The 20,411-nt window shown below is 40.3% G+C and overlaps 1 protein-coding gene across 2 annotated transcripts in view; it reads right to left on the reverse strand.

Annotated features, from left to right (window-relative positions):
- Positions 1-874: 874 nt before the first annotated feature.
- The window catches only part of smad1 (SMAD family member 1), a 92,916-nt gene continuing 73,379 nt past the window's right edge, over positions 875-20,411 (reverse strand). For both annotated transcript variants that reach the window (XM_060827147.1, XM_060827138.1), the window contains exon 7: positions 875-3,176. In XM_060827147.1, coding sequence (XP_060683130.1) covers positions 3,033-3,176 — 144 coding nt within the window. In that variant the 3' untranslated portion in view covers positions 875-3,032. The remainder of the gene's footprint in view (positions 3,177-20,411) is intronic.

The raw sequence follows: 20,411 nt of genomic DNA on the forward strand, positions 1-20,411 counted from the left end.
ATTAAACCTAAGGAACTGTATGTTAAAGGAAATGGCTGTCCATATAAATGCAAATTCCTTCACCTGCACCCAGCTAAAGTTTGCAAATTTTGCTACATTCACATGTTATCCTGATGCTAGACCATCAGAGATTTTTGATAACTCATTCATTATGGATTTTGGATTCAGGATTCAGAAAGTCAAAAGTTTTTCAGGTAATCTGTACACAGATTCCACAAGATAAATGACCAGATAACTAGTTTTCATTGTTCGTTGAGGGATAAATTTTGGCCAGGATCAGAATATCCTTTTTCCTCTTCAAAATTTCATCTGAAAGTTAGCACTTCTAACAGTGTTAGTATAGAACTAGATTAGGATTACGTCATTTTAACTGCTAAGAGGCATTCTCTGTTTTGATACCAATGTTGAGATGAAAAGGAGGATTCAAAATACAGCATTGAAATAAGAGCTTATACAGTTAATTGTGAACTATAAACAAAATTCTAATGCATATATTTGATGTGAACTTCCATGTCCACAGTGGCTAGGCCTCCTACTGCCAGTGGAAGTTGGAAGGTGCAATCTCACAATATTTATATTTCACAGCCAATATGAATGTGCAAAACTTTGGTTCAAGGATGGTCTACGTTTGGTGTCTGAGAATTATAAAAAAGAGAAACAAAAGATATGAAAGATAAAAGCACATGCAAAAACAGGACGTTTTTAAAATTTTTCTTTCCCAAAGTGTGGGAGATCAATTCATATCACTAATATTGATTACCTCAAAGCCAAAACGTTACATGAAGAAATGGCTTTTGATAATTTATAGAATTTGTATTGAAACATTTCATGCAATTTGATCACAGCACTACATAGTACTCAAGAATATGCCATGTTTTCTGTTGAATAAAAAGGTTTATTTTGTACACCAATTCTGTAAAATATTTATTTTGTTTTCTCCCTCAAGTCTACAGATTTCTTGTGATTGTAAATTACAGACTGGTCCATTATGGAATAGAGGAAGAAAAACAGAACATCATAAGTAGATAAGCCATCATATATCATGTGTGAGGATGCTGAATGATATCTATCTGAAGTAATTTTGCATTACAATAGTGTTAAAAGTTAAAATCTTTTCAATGATGTGGAAATTTTAGTGAACTGCATGATCCAAGTGACAACTTCTCATCCGTATAGGATGCGGAAAAGCTGAAAAAGAAAAATAAAAACTTTTCTAAAAATGAAAATGCTACAGACTGGTTTCCAACCATCTCTTTTCCACCTGCCTGTTGTTTTCATTTGTTTGCAGGAAGTTTGTATTTTATGAAGACTAAACCACTTGATATTTACAGCATCAACAAATGTTGAATAGTACAACGTATAGAGGTTTGTATTTTTGTATGCCATCATGATCAAATTTTACCAACATATTGTAATGAACTAACTTTGCTGGCACCGGTGAAATTTGTACTAATTCCATCCCCAATGTTTTTAAAAATCTCAGCTTTCCCTCCCCTCTTGCCTGTAATTTCTCCTATGTCTAGTTAAGAGTATTTTGAACAGGCCTGGGAACAGGGTGGTAAATCTTCAACCTTAGATTAGGAAATCCTAAGATTTTTATCCTCACACCAAAAGTAAACAGAAAACACAAGATCCAAATGGATCAAATGAGTTATAAATCAGGGTTAGTTGAATAAAATATTTTTTAAGAAGTCTCTAAAGGTAGAATTTTTAGGGATATAGACTTTGCAGTGGTGAAATTCACAATCAGGTTCCCAAAATGTCAAAGGAAATCATGCCAGAACAGATTGTTGATTTTGAAAGACTTAGAATCTTTGGAATAAATGTTTCTCCAATTCCACAGCACAACAGCAAAGTCTTGTGTAAAAGTGCATATACAACAGTAGAAAAGAAATTAGCACTGTTAAAAACAAAAAAATATAAAACAAGCTGATTTAACCACTCGGGAAGTTAAAATTTGTAACGTGTTGCAAGATTCCAGCCAACCGAAACTAATCAAGCTGGAAGTAAATGCACAAGAATCTAGCTCTACCAACCTATGAACATCCAACCTGTTGGTAGCCACTAATCAGTTGCTCAGAGGATTTATAGAAAATCAATTCAAAACAATTCTTTAAACAGACAAATTAGCACAAAGTAACAGAGCCAGAACATCTGGTGCAGCAAATACTTTCGGTAAATTTTGCTTGCAAAGTGTTTTTTAAAATATTGAATTAACTATTTCAGAACTGATGTATGGCTACAAGAGGACAGTAGCTTCTTACAAAGTACATTTTAAATGCAATAGTTAAAAAATACTGAGTTCACCAAATGCACAGTGGAGAACACGTTGCCCCTTAACCTACTTCCTTCTAATGGCAGATTGAAAGTCCTTACCTAATTGAAAATGAGGACAAAAGTAATATTTTAAACCTCAACATACATGTAAAACTATACACACCTTAGAAATCCATCAAGAATGGAGCTGTAACTTGACACTATTACAAAAAAAAGTCAGCACTGACGTTAAGACAGAGCTGCACACAGGGCTCATTTTGTCCACTTCCACACTTTTTAAAAACTACAGACGTCAAGTGACCTAATGTGTAGAGGGTTTGTAAGTCATCATTTGTGCAAAATATATTCAACTTCAGCATAACAACTGTGCAGCAATTGTGCTCTCTTGGAAAAACAACTTCACTCCTATATTTTGACCACAAACTAGTACTTAAAACACAGCATTTGCAACATTCAAATCTATGCTTGGTCACCTTTCATCTCTGTATTCTAAAACCATAATTACATAAATTCTTCAGAGTAGGTAGAAATGGAATACCAGTGTAAACTGAACACTTTCACAAGAACAGCAGTATACTAAAAAACTGATCATCTTTCTCCAACAATTGGTCACAAAGAATCAAGTATTTTCCAATTCCCAATCAAGACGGTCCAGAGTGTATCCATTCTGTATGTCTTTCAAGTGAGATTACAAATTCTTGGAAAACTCAACACTCAAGGATCTATGAGCACTATGAAGCAGCATTAGAGCATTGTTATGACACAGAGGAGATAGGGTTATGTGGGGAACCCATCTGGGTGAGAACTTTATCCAGCCACTGCAGAGGACCATGTAGATGTATTTCTATCCAGCAAGGGGTACTTGTTACATCCTGTCGATGATATTCAGCTCCCCAACCCTAAAAATGTAAAAAAGCAAATTGTTACTTTTTTTATAAAATAAAAATAAAGCAAGAAGTCCATTTTCACTAAAACAGCAAGTAACAAGTTATTGAGATTACATGCAAAGCAAAATTTCCCACTTAAATGCACTAATAATTAGCTTGCCCAACTTCAAATGACTTACAATGCTATTGCTATACTTCATGCATCAGTCATTTTTATGATCAGCACAAATTCTCAAAGTATTTGGATTGAACACTTGCAGATTTACAATGTCCCATTTAATAATTCACATTGGTATAACATGGAACAGGAGGTAAATTCCAAAAAAGATTTCTCTGGTCCACATTTAATCAAGTTTTCTTTAATTTATTGTAAAAATTGTTGTGATCTATGTTTAGCTTTGCCAGACTATCCATATGTCCTTTGACACAGAAGTTATCTATGGTCAAAACAAAGAAAACAGCTCCAGTGAAAACAAGGCCGATGCAAGGGCAGTGGAAATCACCTACAATAAACAGCTGGAGAAATGGATGAAACGTTACCCTGAGTTGTGTTGTTACTGGAGATGGACTATATACCATTGTTATTGAAGAATTGCATATCAATCTACAATAGAGAAGCTGAGCAAAACTATTATTAGTTGAGGGGCTCCAAGATCTTGTTTGAGTTAATTCAATGCCGTTGAATAAAACTACGTCCTGAACTCAAACAAGGATAGAGGCGCTCCTACAGCATCTGTGTCAACTTCTTTGTCACTGTTGGAGTGAGATGCCTCAGGAAGTGAGAGCCATCAGAACCAATATGTCGCTGCAGAAAATATAATCGCTATCAAGTAATCTTCTTGCTGAGCATAATAATAGCATTTGTCCACGTTACAACCTTTTGTATTTCGAAGTGTCCCTTATTTTGGGACACACCCACAAATGTTAAAGTCAAAACTCATGGCTCATTTTGTCCACTTTCATATTGTACCTAATGGTGTTTGTAAATCATTATTTTGCATAAAATATGTTCAATGTATGTCATATCAGGGAGGCAGCAGCATAGTAGTTAAGGTAGTGATGTTTCAGCAATTTCACTGTGCTCATAACCCAGAACATTAACATATTCATGTGAACAAATAATGTCCTTCAGGGAAAGAAATCTGCCATCCTCACCCGGTTCTGGCCTCATGATGCGACAGAGCTCCAGCAATGTGGTTAACTCAACTGCCTTCAAGTGGTCAAACAAGCCCATAGGCATGATGTGGAGGAGTCATTGGCAATTAGGGATGGCATTAAATGATGGAATGGCCAGTGACATTCACATTACAGGAACAAATACAAAAGATCTAGGATAAATATATCTACCCCACCCTGAATGCCAGTGTGGTTTCAGAACGAGAAAACCTTAATCAAAATCATTTTCTCAGTCAAATAAGCTGCAAGAGAAATAAGACGAGTGAAGAACACCATTGTCATGAGTTGTAAAGGTGCTTCGACTGTTCATTTTTCTTTGGGGCTCGTCAAAAGGATTGTGAAAATTGGATTTCATGTGAAGTACTGGATCTTTTCAGTCTGAAAGGCTCTCAAAACTACTCACTAAAAGTCATATTTAAACTAAGTAAACAGACAAGGTTTGTAAACCATGGAATTGCTAGGGTTTAGTGGAATTTCCATGTCAGAGAAGCATATGAATTATGAGCAAAAGCAAGCTATTCAGCCCTTTAAACTTGCTCCACCATTAAGATCATGGCTGATATGTCTATGTTCTAAATTTACCACTCATGACTGCCATCAATAAGCTTTTATTTCCTTGGAGCAGGAGAATCAATGTTTCAGGAATCCTGAAGGGCTTATGCCCGAAACCTCGATTCTCCTGCTCCTTGGATGCTGCCTTGGCCTGCTGTGTTTTTCCAGCACCACATTTTTCAACTCTGGTCTCCAGCATCTGCAGTCCTCACTTTCTCATTTCCTTGCCTAACAAGAATCTACTCGACATTAAAAATTTTCAAGGATTGTCGCTCACTCCAGCATTCAATCTAGTAAATCTCTCCTGAACCATCTCCAATATGTGCACATCCTTTCTTAAATAAGGAAACCGAAACTGAACATAATATCTGAATTTACGGCTGTTAAAAGGTGTGGCTATTTTGATATTGGAATTTATTTGGATTGTAGCCCTGAACTGAGCCTTTTCCACCCTTCTGGGAAACCTCTTAAAGGATCCCCTGTCAGAACTGAAAACAGAAACAGGTGTATTTCACTAGAGGACTTACTTTTGATATCTTCTGAATGTATTATTTTTGAAAAGATTCAAGTGGCAACTCCATGTGACTAATGACCACCACCTGTACGTATCGTAACGTCAAAGTAAAAGTCACTTTGCACATTTTTTTCTTTTATTCTGAGAATCAACAAATATTTGCCTAATGTCATTTCTCTCTCCAAAGTTAATCTCAGATTTTGTTATTTTTATAAAGTCAGAGACCTGCAGCACAGAAAAAGGCCCTACAGCCCATCACTTCCATGCTGGTCAAAAACAACTTCCTAGCTATTCTAAACAAGTGTTCATTAACTGATCTATGTTGAGTTGTTTAGAAGAATAAATATTTTTATATTCATACGTCAACCAGCCCTGATTAGCCTTACATATTTGTTGAACTAGTTTCAAAATAAATCAAAAATTGAGAGAAGATTTTAGCTCGGGTGCTCATTGTTGTGGTTCTGTTTGCCGAGCTGAGAATTTGTGTTGCAGACATTTCGCCCCGTCAAGGTGACATCTTCAGTGCTTGAGAGCCTCCTGTGAAGTGCTCCTATGATGTTTCCTCTGGCATTATAGTGGTTTGTCTCTGCCGCTTCCGGTTATTAGTTCCAGCTGTCCACTGCAGTGGCTGGTATATTGGGTCCAGGTCGATGTGTTTGTTGATAGAATCTGTGGAGAAGTGCCATGCCTCTAGGAATTCCCTGGCTGCTCTCTGTTTGGCTTGTCCTATTATAGTAGTGTTGTCCCAGTCAAACTCATGTTGCTCGTCATCCACGTGTGTGGCTACTAAGGATAGCTGGTTGTGTTGTTTCGTGGCTAGTTGGTGTTCATGGACACGGGTCATTAGCGGTCTGCCCGTTTGTCCTATGTAGTGTTTTGTGCAGTCCTTGCATGGGATTTTGTATACCACGTTGGTTTTGCTCATGCTGGGTATCGGGTCCTTTGTCCTGGTGAGTTGTTGTCTGAGAGTGGCTGTTGGTTTGTGTGCTGTTATGACTCCTAGTGGTCGTAGTAGTCTGGCTGTCAGTTCAGAAATGTTCTTGATGTATGGTAACGTGGCTAGTCCTTGGGTTGTGGCTTGTCCTCATTCTGTTGTCTTTCCCTTAGGCATCTGTTGATGAAATTGCGAAGGTATCCGTTTTTGGAACTGTAACTGACAACCGGAAGCGGCAGAGACAAACCACTATAAATGCCGGGGGGAGAACATCACAGGAGTGCTTCACAGGAGGCTCCCAAGCACTGAGGATGTCACCTAGACAGGGGACGAAATGTCTGCAACACAAATTCCCAGCTTGGCGAACAGAACCACAACATAAATCAAAAAATTTGCTGTTTATTAATGACGCCTGATTATCTATAGTGGGTTCTGAATAAGATCGATCAGAGTGTATAGCTGGTCTGTTTGGTAACTGGGAAAGACATTTGAATATATTTTGTGACTAGTGGACTATTGAGTCTAGAAATAATGCATTCCTTAGTTTTAACAGATCATCTAACCCATCTAAGCATTTGTCCATAGAAGCAGAGGCAGCCTATTTATTTTGAAGAAAACTGGCTGCTACCAAGCTGTTCAGTGTGATCTACTCTCCATGAAAGCATGATGGGCAAGGTCAATTACAGCAGGGCAACATTGGAATCCTTAGAGATGCACAATGGAGTCAAATATTGCCATCAGTGACATATTTTCTTTTTCCTCGTCATATGCCTTCAGGTCATCTACTGCAGGTACCACTTACAACACAGAACTGACAGGAAGGTAATCAGCCTTTCCGATCAAGATCCAAGACAAATGTTTGCCAAGTCCCCAGTAAAAAGTTGCTCAGGTCAATAACCTGCACTAGCATTCTACACTGAAGAATATCAGCAGCAAATCTGTAAAAATGTTGTCACGTCACTATCAATCATCATTGACAATGTGGCACTAGAGGTTATTGATAGCTTTACACAGTCAGGCTTCACAGCCATCAGTAATCCATCACGTAATGCTGAAATCTGCACTTACACTGTTTTCACGTCCAAGCTGAGTGACGGTGTATGAAACAACAGCACACTAAACACCAAGTCAACAAAGCCCGCACAGCAAAAAAGGCTGAACAGGTTCCAAAATGTATTGTCCAAGGCATGTCCTCAACATTTCTTGACATGATAAAATCATGGAGATTCTGAAGTGAGCCAATTCCATCAACATACATTATCAAAAGCTACAGACCGAGAGGAAGATCAAGTGATAAATTACCATTATCACATTCTTTGAATCTCATTTAGGATTTAACAGCATTTAGCTTTCGACATTTGTGTAGCATCTAGAAGCCCTAAAAAGCTGGAACAAATGGTAATAAGGGAGAAAAATCTCCACTGGTTGGAATCACACCAAGTACAAAAATTAGATGGCTGTCCTTGTTGGTGCCCAACCATCTCAGTCCCAGGTCAATGCTGCAGGAGGTCCTAGATAAACCATCTTCAGCTGTCCCTAAGTTTAAAAAGTGGGAATGTTCAATGATCGTTGGAAGATTTGTAGCTCAGGTTGAGGTTCAGGGTGTAGGTTTGCTTGCTGAGCTGTAGGTTTGATATCCAGACGTTTCATTACCTGGCTAGGTAACATCATAGTCTGCTTGTTGTGGTTTGTTCTTAAGGAATCTGTGGACTGTATTTTTTGAGTATCCATTCTTCTTGAATACGGATACTCAAAAAATACAGCGTGCAGATTCTTTAAAAACAAACCACAACAAGCAGGTCAAACACAGCCAGAAACCACCATACCATACATCAAAGAAGTTTCAGAAATGACAGCCAGACTACTAAGACCCCTCGGAATCCTAGTAGCACACAAACCCACCAACACTCTCAAACAAAAACTAACAAACTTAAAAAGACCCAGTACAACCCATGGACAAAACCAACATCATCCACAAAATTCCATGCAAGGACTGCCACAAACACTACGTAGGACAAACAGGAAGAAAGTTGGCCACCAGGATACATGAACACCAGCTCGCCACAAAAAGACACGACCCTCTCTCCCTCGTAGCCCTACACACGGATGAAAAAACCCACCATTTCGACTGGGAAAACACATCTATCCTGGAATAGGCTAAGCAAAGACATGCCAGAGAATTCCTAGAGGCCTGGCACTCCAACCACAACGCCATAAACAAACACATAGATCTAGATGCCATCTATCAACCCCTCAGAAAACAAACAGGAAATGACATCACAAACCCCAGGAACCCCATCCAGGAGAAAGATATAAATAGAAAGCAGGAGACAACAGCTTTGCTTCACCCGAAGGTCGCCACTGATGATGTTACCTAGCCAGGTAATGAAACATCTGGATATCAAACCTATAGCTCAGCGAACAAAGCTATACCCTAAATGTTCAATGATTACACAGGTTTAGTACCACTCATAACACTTCAGATACTGAAGCAGGTTATGCACAGCTTGAGTCCAAGGACTCAGGCTTAGACATGTAACATGCTTGTCACGCAAGCCCTACCTAATAACCCACCTGCAACAAGCAAATCTAACCATCACTCCTCTGATCCCTAGTTGGCTCCAACTGCCTTGAAAGAGCAAGCACTTGTTAATAAATAGCACAAGCTTGAAATAAATATCCTGGGATTTAAATGTCCAGGTTCTTTCTGGTTTTGGATGAAATTTTCATTTTCAAATCCACAGGAATAAGTGGGCAAGTCCATTTATTTTTTCAATTTGCACTGAAAAATGTATTTTACACTAGGAAACTCTACCAAACATGACTTCCAATTAACAGAGTTAAGCACTTTCATTACCATAACACTGGCTAAAGGAAATGCATCCCTGAAGTTGGCATGGTGATTAGATGAGCTTATGGCAGAATAGAGGATACATCCCTCTTTTAGCAACCCACTGAATTCAATTGCAGGAGGGTTATAGTAGAACTGTATAGAACATTAGTTGGGCTAGTGCTAGAGTACTGTGCCCAGTTCTCATCACATTATAAAAAGTATGCCATCATACTAGATAGGGGCTTCAATTATTGTCGTCAGCACTGGAGAAAAGATTGGATAAGCTGGTCTTTGGATGAGATGAGATTCGGGGAGTAGATAATTGAGATGCACAAAGCTATGACATCCTAGTTAAAACATGAATTTTTCTTCGCATTTCAGTCAATGAGGGGACACAGTTTAAAGTTATTTAGGAGAAAGGCTAGAGTTGAAATCTTTCCACCTAGAGGTAGTGAGGATTTGCAACTTGTTGCCTGAAAGACTGGAGAGAGTAGAAACTCTCATTGCATTTAGAAGTTGCTTGAAGTGCCAAATTGTTAGGATTACAGATCATGAGCTGGATAGTGGGCTGAGACTGAATAGCATTCTGTTGACTGGCATAGGTAGTGTGGTCCAATGTCTTCCTTCTGTGCCGTAAAATTCCATTACTTACAGGTTTCGTTGTGATTTGCTCATTATACAGATCGTATTGTATAACATCAGAGTACCAAATTGAAAATTACTGCTCATAATGACACTTATGACCAAACACATGGGGTGGCACAGTGACTCAGTGGTTAGCACTGCTGCCTTATAGCACCACGGTCCCAGATTTAATTCCAGCCCCGGGCAACTGTGTGGAGTTTGCACATTCTCCCCGTGTCTGCATGGGTTTCCTCCGGGTACTCTGGTTTCCTCCCGCAGTCCAAAGATGTGCAGGTTAGGTGAATTGGCCATGCTAAATTGCCCATAGTGTTAGGTATATTAGTCAGAAGGAAATGGGTCTGGGTGGGTCACTCTTCAGAAGGTCAGTGTGGACTTGTTGGGTGGAAGGACCTGTTTCCACACTGAAGGGCATCTAATCACATGGGATATACAGCACAAAAATAAGCCCAGGCAGCATAACAAGTGTATTCCAGTGATTATGCTCCACTCATGCCTCTTTCCATCATTCTTCATCCAAATTAATCATAACCATTTACACCATTCTCTCAAATTCTGGCTTATCTGTTTTCCCCTGAAAACAGCTCATCCATGCTATCTGCTTCAACTCCACCCTGTGGCAGTGAATTCCACATCTTTATCACTTCCTGTGGCAAAGACGTTTTTGTCTGAATTCCCTATTAAATTATTGATGATTACCTTATATTGATGTTCCTACATATGGTCTCCTCACAAGAGGAAACATTCTCCCTGTATCCATTCTATCAAAATCGTTCACTGTTTTAAAAGTTTCAATCATGCCACACTTTAGGCTTCTTTTCTTCCCCAAGTAAGAGACCAGACCCCAGACTATCAATTCTGTTTCTGGTATCATCCTTGTAAATCTTCTCTGCATCCTCTTCAGTGCCTCTAGATCTGTTTTTATAATATGTAGAACAGAACTGAACTCCGGATTCAAAAGTGAGTTCCAAACAAGATTCAATAAAAAGTCAGTGTAATTCTCTAGTTCAGTCTATTACAGCAATAATTAAACCAAATATTCACAAAATGTCTTTTAATCTCTTAACCGTCCCCACAGATTGGAATAGGAGGGAATAGAGTCATAGAGTCATGGAGATGTACAGCATGGAAACACACCCTTCGGTCCAACCCGTCCATGCCGACCAGATATCCCAACCCAATCTAGTCCCACCTGCCAGCACCCGGCCCATATCCCTCCAAACCCTTCCTATTCATATACCCACCCAAATGCCTTTTAAATGTTGCAATTGTACCAGCCTCCATTTCCTCTGGCAGCTCATTCCATACCTGTACCACCCTCTGTGAAAAGGTTGCCCTTAGGTCTCTGTTATATCTTCCCCTCTCACCCTAAACCTATGCCCTTTAGTTCTGGACTCCTCGACCCCAGGGAAAAGACTTTGCCTATTTACCCTATCCTTGCCCCTCATTATTTTACAAACCTTTATAAGGTCACCTCTCAGCCTCCGATGCTCCAGGGAAAACAGCCCCAACCTGTTCAGCCTCTCCCTATAGCTCAAATCCTCCAACCCTGACAACATCCTTGTAAATCTTTTCTGAACCCTTTCAAGTTTCACAACATCTTTCCAACAGGAAGGTGACCAGAATTGCACGCAATATTCCAAGTGGCCTAACTAATGTCCCATACAGCTGCAGCATGACCTCCGAACTCCTGTACTCAATACTCTGACCAATAAAAATTCAATGCAAATAAAGGTACACACTCTTGAGTGTTCTGGAATTGTTTGGGCAAAATCCTGGAACACTGACAGCACTATGGGTGTACATCATGTGGTCTACAGGAGTTCAAGATGGTGGCATAACACCACTGTCTCAAGAGCAATTAGGAATAGGCATGAAATGCTGACCTCATTAGATATACCTCCACTTCATACAAGAATGTAACAAAAACAAATGTAATATGCGACTTGAGAGAGATCTATAATTAATCTTCACTAAGATTATCCCCATTCTAGATGCTAGGTTGTTAGTGCAACTCTCCTTCGAAAGAGAAATCACTGCAATCATTATCCTCTCGTGAAGCAATCAGTACAGAAGTGGCTGGGGTGAGGGGAGAGGAGGAGGAGGAAGAGAAGGAGGAAGAGACCTCATGCATGGTCACAAACCTTATAAATATATAGTTGTCTCAACCACTTCATGGGACAAATACAGGTCTAGACTTATCAATTCCATAATTCATGTGCTTTAGAGGTATTAACCTGCTTTTAGTGGTACATATTTGCGTTAAATACAAGATAAATAAAAACCTGATTGAACAAAGGTTTTGGAGTTAATTATGTTTACAACGTAACAGTGTTAATGTTACAAGGTCAGAAGCAGACGTGTACAACAACAAATTATCCATCTGAGATTTTAATGGAGACAGAAGGTTTACCATTTCCTCAATTAAAACAGTTAAAACACTGATACGGTTCCTAAATGAAAAGCAGGCAGTAGTTCAGATTGCAAAAGGAACACAAGTGATACCTCACAGCATTTAGTGAGGAGGCTATTTTTTTCGGATACACAAGATGATTTGCGTGATTTAGAGAAATTTAGTCCAAAATTTGTCAACTCAGATGATCAATTATAGTGAACAGCAAGGAGGACACAATGGCAGACAAGGCAGATACAATTTCATGCGGACAACAGATTGGCAAAAAAAAATATGGAATAGACATATACACTGAACTGCAAGATATTTCAGAACATACTGTGCGAAAAGCTACAGCTTGGGATGAATGTGCTAAATGATGTGGCTTGTAAAAATGAAAACCATGAAAATTTATTGGGAGTGGTTAAAAGATGCTTGTTCATTAAGTACATACAGGCAGAGGGCACTGACTGCATTGTCACTTTAGAACATAAAAAATGGGGACAAGGGATCAATTTGGCAAGATGAGATATATTGGAGACAAGAGAGGAACAGAATAAATGGGAAATGAGCATAAGAGAACACATCCTGCCAGTTGCCTCAAATCAGGCACCAATTGTCTTTGATCAACCAACCTTCCCGGATTATTCCTCCTCTCCAACCAGCTGACACAGGTTGAACCATCAGGTTCAATACATGACAACAGTCCCACTTGCAGGCGGGCTCATCCCAACAGCAGCAAAAGGACCTTAAGTGGCCTTGATTGGTCATAAGGGCCTTGACTAGCAGCAGGACAGGAAGGTCAACCATGGACCTTACCAGCTCAGATTTAATTCTAGCACACACAAGGTGGTGACAGAGTTTGGGAATGCCGCCACTCAACCTGTGCACATTCCTACTTCCATGCTCACCTGCTGTGCGCAGAAGGTTCTACTTATTTTGACAATATCACTGCCTCCACAACATTTTCTTCCATCTCCCCTCAGTTCCCTCTCTCGTTGATTGACTGGTCTATCCAGTAAAGCACAAGGCAGTGCTACCAATGAGGGGAAATAGTAAAAGCAGAACAGCTACAATGTTAACCAAGAGGAAGAGAGCTGTCCAGATCAGTTAAAGCCTGGTATAAGGACTGAGAATGGACATAAGGATATACAGGAAAATACATAAGGTAAAGCAACCATAGGTCTTACCAGACCATAGAGCAGCTCTTTTAACAAAGACCGATGAATGGTAGTGGTTCAACTGGACGGTCAACATGCCTCAGATGAAGGGAGAGGTTGAAAAGGAAACTGCTTCATGGCAACCTCAGTCAGTATATGAAATAAACCCAGACTGTTGGCATAATTCTGCATTGCAAACTGGCCATCCAGGCAACTGAGCTAGCCAACCTCAGAGAAAGCACATATGGATATGAGAAAGACAGCATCGGGGTGAATGACAGGCTGGAGTCCAATTTTTTAATATTAATGCACAGCATATAAAAATTAATTGAATTGCAATCTCAAATACATCCATGCAGATATAAAGTTTGACCATTACAGAGGCATAACTGCAAAATGGTAATAACTAGGAATAAAATATTTCTTAAATTGGAAGGGGAGGAAGTGTAGCTTATTAATTAAATATATTTTTACAATACTAGTAACAGAACAAATCAGCACAGACACATGGTTAGAATTGAGGAATAAGTTGGGACCAAATAATTCAATGGGATTTGGTTGCAGGGTCTTTGATAGCAGCGAAGTGGTAGAATGTTTTACTGCATAAACACATGGCTAAAAGAATGGTGGGGAAAAAGGGGCTTCTTTTCATGGGGCACTGGCATCAGTATTGGAACAGAAGATTCTGTCACTGCTGTGACTGTCTCCACCCAAAACGAGCTGCAACCAAAGTTCTAGCGTAAGAGTAAATGGGCTGGTCAACCGACTTTAAACTAGAAAGGTGAGAGGCAACATCCCCCAGCAGAAATCAAAGCAGAAGGTTAACATCTATAGGGGTGGATTCAACTGCGTGGAAAAATATGAAAGGAATGACAGGGAATGAGAACTCAGGAGAGGTTATTAAAGTCTCCAACACAGAGTCGAGAGTGTAGTGCTGGAAAGACACAGCAGGTCAGGCAGCATCCGAGGAGGTGAATTTATGTTTCGGACATTAGCCCTTCATCGGGAATGCTGAAACGTCAATTCTCATACTCCTCAGATGCTGCCTGACCTGCTGTGTCTTTCCAGACCAACACATTCTACTCTCATCTCCAGCATCTGCTGTCCTCACTTTCTCCAAATAGGACAGTGTTTGGAAAGGGTCAGCAATCAACTTCAAGCACACTGGACAAGCAAATGATAATGAGAAGAGGGACAGTTATTACAGGACTGAAGGTGTTATATCTGAATATATGCAGTATAAGGAATAAGGTAATGAGCTTGTGACGCAGATTGAAATTGGCAGGTATGATGTAGTGGGCATCACGGAGACGTAGCTGCAAAAGGGTCAGGATTGGAAGCTGAATATTAAAAGATATTCTATCAAAAAGACAGGCAGGCGGGCAAAGGAAGTAGAGTTGCCTTATTAGTAAGAAATGAAATTAAATCAATGGTAAGAAGAGAAGTCGAGACACATGGTGTAGAATCTGTGGGGGAAGAACTGAAGAACCGCAAAAGGTTTTAAAAAAAAAAGCTGGAGTTACGTACAGGTCCCAACAGTAGGTAGGGCGCAAGATTCACCAGGTAGAAAGAGAGTGTGTAAAAAAGGCAAAGTTACAGTGACCATGGGGGATTTCAATATGCAGGTGGACTGGGAATATCACATTGGTTGTGGATTGCAAGAAAAGGAATTTGTGGAATGTCTATGAGACGGCTTTTTGGTAGAGCCCACTAGGGAACAGGCAATACTGGCTTTATAAGGAGGCAGACTTATGACTATGAAGGAACCCTTAGGAGGCAGTAATCAAAACAAAACTGAAGTTACGGTGCAAATTGAGGGGGAGAAGGTAGAATCAGAGGTAATGGTACTACAGCTGAATAAAAACAACTTTATTCAGAGGCACAAGGGAGGAGCTGGGCAGTACTGATGGGGAGAAGACCCTAGCAAGAAAGACAGTGGGACAGCAATGACAGCAGTTTCTGGGAGTAATTCAGGAGACACAGCAAAAGTTCAATCTTACAAAAAGCAGTATGGTACATGGAGGATGAGGCAACCGTGACTGACTAGGCAAGTCAGGGATAGCATAAGAGCAAAACAGAAAGTATATAACGTGGTATAGGGCAGTGGGAAACCAGAGGATTGGGAAGCTTAAAAAGACAAACAGACAGCAACAAAAAAAAAGGAGGGAGAAGATTAAATAGGAGGGTAAGCTAGCCTGTAACATAAAAGGAAGACGGTAAGGGCAAAAGAAAGACTAAAGTGGACATTGACTGCTGGAAAATGACACTTGAGAGATAGCAGTGGGGAACAAGGAAATGGCTGAGGAATTGAATAATTACTTTGTGTCAACCTTCACAGTGGAAGGCATTTGTAATATCCCAAAAATTCAAAAGATTCAGGGGCAGAGCAGAGTATGGTGGCCATCACCAAGGAGGTGTTAGAAAACCTGTGAAGTGTTAAAGTGAATAAATCACCTGGACCATATGGACTACACCCCAGAGTTCTAAAAGAGATAGCCTAAGAGATAGTGGAGGTGTGCATGGTGATCTGTCAGGAATCACTGTAGTCAGGGAGGGTCACAGAGGACTGGAAAAACGTTAATATGACACCTGTTTAAAAAAGGAGTAAGGTAAAAGACAGAAAATTACAAGCCAATTAGCCTAACCTCAGTCATAGGTAAGGCTTTGGAGTCCATCGTGAAGGGTGGGATTTCTGAATACTTAGAAGTGAATGGTAAAATAAAACAAAGTTTCATCAAGGGGAGATCATGCCTGACAAATCTGTTAGAATTCCTTGAGGTGGTAATGGGCAAGTTAGACCAAGGAGGGCCAATGGATGCTATCGACTTGGATTTGAAAAATACCTTTGACAAGATACTGCAGAGGAGGCTGCTGATTAAGATACAGGCCCATGGTGTTAGAAGCAAGGTGCTAGCATGGATAGAAGATTGGATTGGCTGTCTGGCAAAAAGCACAGAGTGGGGATAAAAGGTTATTTCTCAGGATGGCAGCCAGTGACAAGTGGTGTTCCTCAAGGCTCAATGTTGGGACCACAACCTTTCACTTTTTACATTAATAATCTAGATGAAGGAATTGAGGACATTCTGGCTAAGTTTGCAGATGATACAAAGATAAGTAGGAGACAGGTAGTATTGAGGTGGTGGGGAGGCTGCAGAAGGATTTGGATCGGTTAGGAGAATGGGCAATGAGGTGACAAGTAGAGTAAAACATGGAAAAATGACAGGTCATGGACTTTGGTAGGAAGAATAAAGGCATAGACTATTTTCTAAATGGGAGAAAATTCAGATGTCTGAAATGCAAAACGACTCTAGATCAGGATTCAATCAAGGTCAACCTGCAGGTTGAGTCAATAGTTAGGAAGGCAAATGCAATGTTGACATTTATTTTGACAGGACCTGAATATAAAAGTAGGGATGCATTTTGGAAGGTTAAAAATGTTCTGGTCAGGCCAGATTTAGAGTATTGCGCACAGTTTTGGGCTCCATATCGCAGGATGGACGTATTGGCCTTGGGGCGGGTTGAGAGGAGGTTCACAAGAATGGTCCCAGGCCTGGAAGGCTTAACATGGGAAGAACGTTGGGGATCCGGTTTTGGGGGGGGATCCGGTTTTTTGGGGGGGGGGGGGGGGGAAAGAGAGGAGAGAGAGAAGAGAGAAGCGAGAGATCTAATCAAAACTTGCAGAATACTGAATGGCCTGGACAGAGTACATATTGGGGAGATATTTCCATTGGTAGGAGAGACTAAGACCTGAGGGCACAGCCTTGGAGTAAAGGTAAAACCTTTTAGATCAGCGATAAGGAAAAAGCCTATTCAGCCAAAGAGTGGTAAATCTATGGAATTCACTGCCACAGAAGGTGGTGGAGGCTAGGTCCCTGTAGTTAAGATAGAAATAGATAGGTTATTGATTGTCAAGGGGGTTGTGAAACTTACGAGCCATGATTGAATGGTGGAGCAGACGATGGGCTGAATGGTCTAATTTCTGCTCCTGTCTTATGATCTATAGATGGGATGGTGTTTTAGAAATCTCAAGGTTGCTATAAATCTATCTAATTGGTAAGAGATAAATGATTAAAAATTTCCCAAGTACATAATTTATTTTTCTGGAGCAATATCTTCAGGAGCAAAGATTATAGACCATCCCAGATTTTGTATGAGAAGGTTGCCAAAGTGATCTTTTACACTGCAGGTCTGAAAGTCGCATGTAAGCCAGACCTGTTAAGGACAGGTGCTTTCTTTATTCGTGATTTTTTTTAAAATTCCAGATTTACTGAACCAAGTGAATTCAAATTTTCTTAGTCCCATAGCAGGGTGTGAATTACATCTACGGATGATTAGCTCAGACTTCAGATTAGTTCAAACAGTGTGATCTGTTCAAAATGTTTTTCTCATTTAGTACAGGAACAGTATATACACCTAAAGGAACATTATACATATCAAATAAAACTGCTATGTCAACAAAATAGATGAGGGAACATAAAGCAACAATGCATGTAAAACTAGAAAGAATGGTGCTATTCCAAGAGACTGGGAGAGGTATTGAAACTGCAAAGATTAAAAAAAAGTAAAAACATATGATAAGAAATTTATCAGAGATAATGATCAACAAAAGGCTTATTAATAAGAAAGTGGATAGCCCTAGGTGAACCAAATTCTGGAAACTATTGAAGTTAACAGAGAAAATAATTTTAGGGGAAAAATGACACGAAACATTGACAAATCCCCCAGGGCTGATGATCTTCACTGAATTTTAGAAAGAGAATGATGAGAATATTGTAGATGTTTTAGGTATATTCTTCCATAGCTTTCAATTCTGAAATTCTCTTCAGAGTAGAACACTTCAATGCAATTCCATTACGAAAGAAAGGCTATAGAGGAAAACCCAATAAATTAGAGCCAGTGTCTCAATCTGTCACAGGAAGCAACTGGAATCTATAATCAGGGGCACAGAAATTTGATCTAATTAGAGCGCCTATGTAAAAGGCAGGGAACAAGTTAAAACGTTTAAGTGAATTTTTGAGGAAGTAACTGAAATAATAGACAAAGGAAATGCCTTCAGGTCTAATGTTTAGGAACATCACAGAAATAGCAAATTTGCTAAGCCTGCTCTGCCATTCAATTCACTGCTTATTATCAACCTCGACGTCACTTCCTCACGGTATCCCCCATTTTCCTTGATACCACTAATATTAAGAAATCCATCAACTTCTGTCTTGAAAATACTCAATCATTGAGCTTCCGCAGCCGTGGTACAGAACTCTGAAGAGTTACCGAGTGAGGAATTCGTCATCTCCATCTTACAAGTGTGGAAAAGTGTGAAGTGATTCATTTTGGAAAGTCAAATTTGAATGCAGAATACAGGGTTAAAGGCAGGATTCTTGGCAGTGTGGGGGAACAGAGGGATCTTGGGGTCCATGCCCATAGATCCCTCAAAGTTGCCAGGGTTGTTAAGACGGCTTATGGTGTGTTGGCTTTCATTAGCGGCGGATTTAGGTTTAATAGCTGCGAGGTTATGCTGCAGCTGTAAAGAACTCTGGTCGCTTCATTATAGGAAGGATGTGGTAGCTTTAGAGAGTGTGCAGAGGAGATTTACCAGGATGCTACCTCGACTGGTGGTATGCCTTATGAAGTAAAGCTGAGGGAGCTAAGGCTTTTCTCATTGGAGTGAAGGGTGAGAGGTGACTTGATAGAGATGTACAAGATAATGAGAGGCATAGAGAGAGTGAAAAGTCAGACTTTTTTTGCAGGGCAGAAATGGCTATCACAAGGGGGCATAATTTTAAGATGAGTGGAGGAAGGTTTAGGGGAGATGTCAGCGGTCTTTACACAGAGAGTGGGGTTGGTGTGTGGAATGCACTGCCAGTAGTGGTTGTGTAGTCAGATATATTAGGGACATTTTATCGACTCTTGGACAGGCACACAGATGATAGTAAAATGAAGGACATGAAGTTATTTTGATCTTAGAGTACGATAAAAAGGTCAGCACAACATCAAGGGCTGAAGGGACTGTACTATGCTGTATTGTTCTCTGTTCTACATAAACAGCCGACCACTCATTCTGAGACTATGTTCCCTGACTCTCAGCTCATCAGTGAAGTTATGCATTCTATCTGTATCCATCCTCAAAGAACTTTCGAAGTTGCAATGAGAATACCTTACATTGTTACCTACAGAGAATACAGCAGAGTAAAAAGTGAGGTCTGCAGATGCTGGAGATCAGAGCTGAAAGTGTGTTGCTGGTTAAAGCGCAGGAGGTCAGGCAGCACCCAAGGAACAGGAGATTCGACGTTTCAGGCAAAAGCCCTTCATCAGGAACGAGGAAAGTGTGTCCAGCAGGCTAAGATAAAAGGTAGGGAGGAGGGGCGATGGAGATGTGATAGGTGGAAGGAGGTCAAGGTGAGGGTGATAGGCCGGAGTCGGGTGGGGGTGGAGAGGTCAGGAAGAAAATTGCAGGTTAGGAAGGCGGTGCTGAGTTCAAGGGAATCGACTGAGACAAGGTGGGGGGAGAGGAAATGAGGAAACTGGAGAAGTCTGAGTTCATCCCTTGTGGTTGGAGGGTTCCCAGGCGGAAGATGAGGCACTCTTCCTCCAACCGTCGTGTTATGTTCTGGCGATGGAGGAGTCCAAGGACCTGCATGTCCTTGGTGGAGTGGGAGGGAGAGTTAAAGGCGGAAGATAAGGCGCTCTTCCTCCAACCGTCGTGTTGTTGTTATGTTACAGAGAATACAGGGCCAATTTGCTCAACTTCATATAAAACAATCACTCCATCCCAAGGATTGGTCTGGTGAACATCCAACGCACTCTCCTTCTTTGAATAGGAATCCAAAACTGTACAAAAGAGACATAGGCTAAATTATAGTTTATGGAACCAAAGGTGTGTTATAAATCTGGCCAGGAGGTAGAAGTTGTAACGGTAAAATCCAACACAGACTGAATTGACAAGTAGCAGCATTTCACAAGGAGAAGTAAACTGCTGGAGATGCTGGAATCTGTATTGAAAATAAAAAATGCTGGAAATCACTGGGGGTCAGGCAGCATCTGTGGATA

Source organism: Hemiscyllium ocellatum, chromosome 1 (genome assembly GCF_020745735.1).
Source record: "Hemiscyllium ocellatum isolate sHemOce1 chromosome 1, sHemOce1.pat.X.cur, whole genome shotgun sequence".
Lineage (NCBI taxonomy): Eukaryota > Metazoa > Chordata > Chondrichthyes > Orectolobiformes > Hemiscylliidae > Hemiscyllium > Hemiscyllium ocellatum.